We start from the raw sequence: 7,592 nt of genomic DNA on the forward strand, positions 1-7,592 counted from the left end.
TTATTATTATTATTATTATTATTATTATTATTATTATTATTATTATTATTATTATTATTATTATTATTATTATTATTATTATTATACATCATTATCAATGAATTTTGCATATCAATATTGCATTGTCAATTTCTATTGTGTAATAAATAAATACAATTAAATCAATTTCTTTATAGAAATAATTTTTTATGAAAGGATCTATGATATCCCTCTTGTTCTATTTATAAATTTTAAATTATTGTTATAAGCATATAATTTTAAATTTGCTCTATTTTAATACATGAACATTCTCAATTATTTCCTCTTATGTTTTTCTTTATATGCTCATTGGTTTGCTTTAACTAGTTCATGTATTTAACAAGTAACTTTTATACAACTCATATTTTTATATTTTAGTTGAATTGTTGTTAATCAAGAAAATGACATAAATGTTAATCCAATGACACAAACACACCTGTTGGATGCACAAGATTGGTTAAAAACTTTAAATGGACAAGAATAAGCCAAGGGAGGACGAAAATGACCCAAATGTTCATCCAATGACACAAAAACACTTATTGGATGCACAAGATTGGTTAAAAACCCTAATTGGACTAGAATAAACCTAGGGATGAAGCAAATAACCTAAATCTTCATCTAATGACACAAACACACCTATTGGATGCACAAGATTGGGTAAAAATCCTAATCGAACAAGAATAAGCCAAGGGAGGCAAAAATGACCTAAATGTTTATCCAATGGCACAAACACACCTATTGGATGGACAAGATTGGTTAAAAACTCTAGTTGGACAAGAATAAGTCTATGAAGGACGAAAATGATCTAAATGTTTATCCAATGATGCAAAGACACCTATTGGATGAACAAGATTGGTTAAAATTCCTAATTGAACAAGAATAAGCGTAGGGAGGATGAAAGTGACCCATATGTTAATCCCATGACACAAATGAACTTATTGGATGATATGATCCTATTAGTCATGGTTCACTTTAAGGATCGTTCTAGGTTAGAAACCTACTGATTTGAGTCAAAAATCGTGTATAGTTGGAGAATGCGATAAACAGCGCAACGAAACTCCGAATCGGGCAATTCCAAAACGAGGTAAAAGATGACGTTCTGAAACACGAATTAGGATGTTCAATCACCAGAAACAAGTATATAGAACTCGAGTTATGAAACTCAAAATTGTGTACAGAAAATTGATAGAAATTGTGTATTAGGGTTTGATGTAAAGGAAACTCAAAATTAGTATTCAGCAAAGAAACCAAGAACACAATGGCACCACAATCTAGGGATTGATAAGCCAAGAAGAACGCCACAAGGATTAACAACCTTGATAAATTCAAGATGAATTCTCTCGAGAACTCTAGAGAGCAAAGCCTCACAAAAATAAAATTCAAAATCTACCTTAAAAAAAATAATTCAAACTATTACTTTAATTAAAACTAATATTAAAATTTGATAACACATAGATGCCGCCTTCATTCCTTAACTTCTTCAATTTGGGATAAGCAATTGACTATCTTGGGCTTCAATTATAGTTCACTTTAAAGATCGTTCTAGGTCGGAAACTTACAAATTTGAGTGAAAATCGCGTTTGGCTGGAGAACGTGATAAACGGCGCTGCGAAACTCCGATTCGGCCGATTCCAAATCGAGGTGAAAGATGACGTTCTGAAACGCAAGTTAGGCTTTTGAATCACCGAAAAACAATATATAGAACTCGAGATATGAACGCTGGTTACTGATTACGAAAATTGAAAGAATTGGAGTATTAGGATTTGATGTAAAGGAAACTCAATATTATTATTCAGCAACGAAACAAAGGAACAAAATGGCGCCACAATCTTGAGATTGATAAGCCAAAAAGAACGCCACAAGGATTAACAGCCTTGATAAGTTCAAGATGAATTCTTTCAAGAACTCTAGAGAGCAAAGCCTCACAAAAATAATAATCAAAATCTGCCTTCAGAAAAATAAGGGTTTGCCTTTTATAATGGCAACTCCTAAAAAGTTCTCTAAATTTGGCCCAACTGACATTTTTTTCAGTTACACCCAAATTCTTATTAATTTAGTCTATTACTTTAATTAAAACTAATATTAAAATTTGATAACACATAGATGCCGCCTTCATTCCTTAACTTCTTCAATTTGGGTTAAGCAATTGACTATCTTGGGCTTTAATTCTTCATGAGTTGTACTTGCTTCAAATAAAGTGGTTATCAAGTTATTTAGAACCTCCTTCGCCTTCTTTGACCTTGCTCTTGTCATTGGGGTTCCAAGACCTTGAATATCCTCTAGGCTTTCTTCCTTGGTTATGCATTCTATGTCCTCATCATTCCCTCCTTCTTGAACTGAATTTGCCCTCAAATTGCAATCTTCTTCAGCTGCATCATAAAGAGACAAATCAGCCACATTAAAAGTAGGACTAACACCATACTCACCTGGAAGATCTATTTTGTAGGCATTATCATTAATTTTGGACAGCACTTGAAAAGGTCCATCTCCCCTTGGTTGGAGCTTAGATTTCCTTTGAGAAGGAAACCTTTCCTTCCTTAAATGAACCCAAACCCAATCACCAGGTTCAAACACAACCTTTTTCCTTCCTTTATTAGCTTGTCGAGCATAGCTATCCACTTTCTTTTCAATTTGTGTTTTTACCTTCTCATGTAATTTTCGAACATATTCAGCCTTAGCATTCCCATCCTTATGAATTAGAATAGAACTATTTGGCAAAGACATTAAATCAAGAGGGGTGAGAGGGTTAAAACCATAAACAATTTCAAAGGGAGCATAACGAGTAGTGCTATGAACAACCCTATTATAGGCAAACTCAACATGGGGCAAACATTCTTCCCATGTCCTAATATTCTTTTGGATTATAGCCCTTAGAAGAGAAGAAAGAGTTCGATTTACTACCTCAGTTTGGCCATCAGTTTGTGGGTGGCAAGTCGTGGAAAAAAGAAGTTTAGTTCCAAGCTTACCCCAAAGTGTCCTCCAAAAGTGACTAATGAATTTATTGTCTCGGTCACTCACAATATTTATGGGTACACCATGAAGTCTAACTACTTCTTTAAAGAACAAATCTGCCATGTGACAAGCATCATCCACTTTTCTGCAAGGTATAAAGTGAGCCATCTTGGATAATCTGTCCAAAATCCATAGAAATATCAATCCAAGGGGAGTTAGGTATTGGTAAAGGAGTATACAAACCATGAGGCATAACTTTAGACTTAGATTTCTTACAAACAATGCATCTTTCACACAATTTGCGTACATCACGTTTCATGTGTGGCCAATAAAAATGTTCATGCAACATGTCTAAAGTCTTTTGAACTCCAAAATGTCCCATTAATCCCCCCTCATGTGCTTCCGTCACAAGCAAATCCCTAATGGAACATTTCGGCACACATAACCTCTTTTCTTTAAATAAATAGTCATTATTCTTAAAATACCCATTTTGGGCAGCATGCACACAAGATTTATATATTTGAGAAAATTCGGGATCATGTTCATACAATTCTTTAATTACCTCAAAACCAATAAACTTAGTTTCAAGAGTAGAGAACAAAACATACCTTCTTGAAAGTGCATCAGCAACAACATTTGACTTACCTTTTTTATGCTTGATCACGTACTGAAATTGCTCAAGAAATTCAACCCACTTGGCATGTCTCTTGTTGAGCTTACCTTGGCTCCTTAAATACTTCAATGATTCGTGATCACTATGTATTACAAATTCCTTTGGTAAAAGATAGTGCTGCCATGTTTGTAGTGATCTCACTAATGCATACAATTCTTTATCATATGTAGGGTAATTAAGGGAGTCACCATTAAGTTTCTCACTAAAATAAGCAATGGGATGCCCCTCTTGCCTCAAAACAGCCCATATCCCCACATTTGATGCATCACATTCAATTTCAAAAGATTTAAAGAAATTAGGCAATGAAAGAATAGGTGCATGAGTCAATTTTTCTTTGAGGGTAGCAAATGCTTGCTCTTGTTTTTCACCCCATTTAAATCCCACATTCTTTTTAATCACTTCATTTAAAGGTGCAGCTAATGTACTAAAATCTTTAACAAACCTCCTATAGAAACTAGCTAAGCCATGAAAGCTTCTTACCTCGTTAACATTCTTAGGAGTTGGCCACTCTTGAATAGCTTTGACCTTTTCTTGATCAACCTGCACTCCCTGTGAGCTAATAACAAAACCAAGAAAAACTACATGATTTGTATATAAAACACATTTTTCCATGTTTGCATACAATTTCTCACGCCTAAGAGCTTCCAACACACTTCTCAAATGCAAAAGATGATCATCGTAAGATTTGCTATAAATCAAAATGTCATCAAAGTAGACCACAACAAATTTCCCTAGAAACTCCCTTAACACATGGTTCATCAACCTCATGAAAGTGCGAGGCGCATTTGTTAGTCCAAAGGGCATGACAACCAATTCATAAAAGCCATATTTTGTTTTAAAGGCTGTTTTCCATTCATCTCCTTCTCTAATCCTAATTTGATGATATCCACTTTTAAGATCAATTTTTGAAAACACACAAGCACCATGCAATTCATCCAACAAATCATCTAATCTAGGAATGGGATGTCTATACTTTACCGTGATATTATTGATGGCTCTACAATCGGTGCACATCCTCCAAGTTCCATCTTTCTTAGGTACAAGAATAACGGGTACTGCACATGGACTTAAGCTCTCTTGCACCCATCCCTTTTGCATCAAGTCTTCAACTTGCCTTTGGATTTCTTGGGTCTCTTGGGGGTTAGCTCTATATGCTGGCCTGTTGGGCAATGAAACACCTGGAATGAGATCAATTTGATGTTCTATACCTCTTATAGGTGGTAGGCCTTGAGGAACCTCTTTGGGAATTACATCTTCAAAATCCTGCAACAAAGAAACAACTTCACTAGGAAAAGAATTGGTTAGATCTGCAACCTTTAAGTCACTCTCCTTGCTTAAAAGCAATAGCATTGGCTTTTTTAATTGCATAGCCTTTTTAACCTCTTTTTCTTTTATGAACAAATTTTGTGTTTTTCTCTCTTTCTTTTCATTCTCTTTTTCTTTTCCCTCTTTTTTTTGACTATTTTTTTCTTTTCTCTCTTTTTTTCTTTTCTCTCTCATTTTGGATTCATCCTAAGCTATGTGACCTTTTCCCAAGCATTTGAAACATTTAATTTCACTAACTTTTTGTTTTCTTAGGAGCATCATTGAATTTATTTTGAATTCTCTGAGGTGCAACCATGGATGTGTTCGAAGAAGTACTTCCCTCCTTCTTATTTCTATCCTTCCAACTATAGGAGTTAAAGTTAGAAAAATTCTTTCTGACAGCTTTTATTTTCAGTGGTTGTTCTACCTTAGTAGCTTGATGCACCGAGTACTCCAACTCCACATAATTTTGTAATTCCACAACATCACTTATATCACTATTCAACCCCTGTAAGAAACGTGCCATAGAAGCTTCCCTATCTTCACTAATAATTGCCCTAATTAAGCACACCTCCATCTCCTTATAATAATCATCCACACATTTGCTACCTTGTGTGAGCCTTTGAAGCTTATTGTGAAGGTCTCTATGATACATAGAAGGAACAAACCTCTTCTGCATTAACCTCTTCATCTCCACCCAAGTATCCACCATTGGTTCTTCACACCTCACCCTTTCTTTTTGTAATTGGTCCCACCAAATGAGTGCATAATCAGTAAATTCCATGGCTGCCACCCTTACCTTCTTCTCTGCTGTGTAATTATTGCATGAAAATAGTTGTTTAATTTTCATCTCCCACTCAAGGTAGGCCGCCAGATCACTTTTTCCTTGAAATGATGGTATTTTAAGCTTCACTCCCTCAATTCTATCTCCTCTACCACCACCTTCAACTTCTCTTCTCCTCCTTCTACCTCTGTCATCACCATGATTTTCTTGATTTTCTAACTGTTCAATTCTAGCATGTAAATCTTCAGCGTGTTCCCTCAACATTCTTTACATTTGAGTCGTTACAGTCTCCACTAACAATTTGTTGTTTCCTCCTGGAGGAGGGCTATCATCACCACCTATTCCTGTCATATGTTAAACAAAAAAAAAAAGGAAACAAGTAAAGTGGAAAAAAATAAAGGATCTCACCACACAGCTCACGTGTTTACACTCTTGACTTTGTCACTCGTGTTTCACTCAATTTGGCTTTTTTTTATTTATAATGAATCCCTCTTGCCTTTTTCCACTCAATTGCTCTCTTCAATTTCTTAATTGAATCAACAAGAACTTTAATATTTGAACCCAAAAATCAGTATGAAGAATTTAGAGTAACACAAAGCAGTAGTAATGTGATTGGAAAATTAATCTAAGGAATTTTGTCAAACAGGTAGTGTGCACTACTTTTAACAATACTATTTTTTTGTATTTTTTTTTTCTTTTTTTGTTTGTATTTTTTTTTTGTATTTTTTTCAAGTAGCAGCAACACACCTATTAACTAAGAACACCAATTCAACAACACAACACAACCAACCATTTAAGTTTCACAAAAAAAATGCATAAAAAAAATTTTCCACAATTCCAAACATAGAGACAATCTCTGGTACAAAATGATATGATCCTATTAGTCATGGTTCAATTTAAGGATCGTTTTAGGTCAGAAACTTACAGAATGGAGCCAAAAAAAGCGTATAGTTGGAGAATGCGATAAACAGCGCAACGAAACTTTGAATCGAGCAATTCCAAAACGAGGTGAAAGATGACATTCTGAAACACGAATTAGGCTGTTGAATCACCAGAAACAAGTATATAGAACTCGAGTTATGAACGCAGGTTACTGAACACGAACATTGATAGAATTGGAGTATTAGGGTTTGATGTAAAGGAAACTCAAAATGATTATTCAGAAAAGAAACCATGAACAAAATGGCGCCACAATTTAGGGATTGATAAGCCAACAAGAACGCCACAAGGATTAACAACCTTGATAAGTTCAAGATGAATTCTTTCAAGAAATCTAGAGAGCAAAGCCTCACAAAAATAAAATTCAAAATCTGCCCTAAAAAAAATAAAGGTTTGCCTTTTATAATGGCAACTCCTAAAAATTTCTCTAAATTTGGCCCAACTGAAATTTTTACAGTTACAACCAAATTTCTTATTAATTCAGTGTATTACTTTAATTGAACCTAGTATTAAAATTTGATAACACATAGATGCCGCCTTCATTCCATAACTTCTTCAATTTGGGTTAAGCAATTGACTATCTTGGGCTTCAATTCTTCATGAGTTGTACTTGCTTCAAATAAAGTGGTTATCAAGTTATTTAGAACATCTTTCGCCTTCTTTGACCTTGCTCTTGTCATTGGATTTCCAAGACCTTGAATATCCTCTCGGCTTTCTTCCTTGGTTAAAAACCTTAATTGGACAAGAATAAGCCTGGTGAGGATGAAAATGAACTAAGTGATCATCCAATGACACAAAGACACCTATTGGATACACAAGATTGGTTCAGAACCCTAGTTGGACAAGAATAAGGCTAGGGAGGATGCAAACGACCTAAATGTTCATCCAATGACACAAATGAACTTATTGGAGGCACAAGAT

At 34.7% G+C, this 7,592-nt stretch overlaps 1 protein-coding gene across 1 annotated transcript; it reads right to left on the bottom strand.

Annotated features, from left to right (window-relative positions):
* Window positions 1–5,201: 5,201 nt before the first annotated feature.
* On the bottom strand, window positions 5,202–5,996 carry LOC140919192 (uncharacterized). The gene has a single exon (XM_073364762.1). It carries the CDS (start codon window positions 5,994–5,996, stop codon window positions 5,202–5,204), a length of 795 nt encoding a protein of 264 aa, XP_073220863.1.
* Window positions 5,997–7,592: the final 1,596 nt, after the last annotated feature.

Source organism: Cicer arietinum, unplaced genomic scaffold (assembly GCF_000331145.2).
Source record: "Cicer arietinum cultivar CDC Frontier isolate Library 1 unplaced genomic scaffold, Cicar.CDCFrontier_v2.0 Ca_scaffold_5784_v2.0, whole genome shotgun sequence".
Classification (NCBI taxonomy): Eukaryota; Viridiplantae; Streptophyta; class Magnoliopsida; order Fabales; family Fabaceae; genus Cicer; species Cicer arietinum.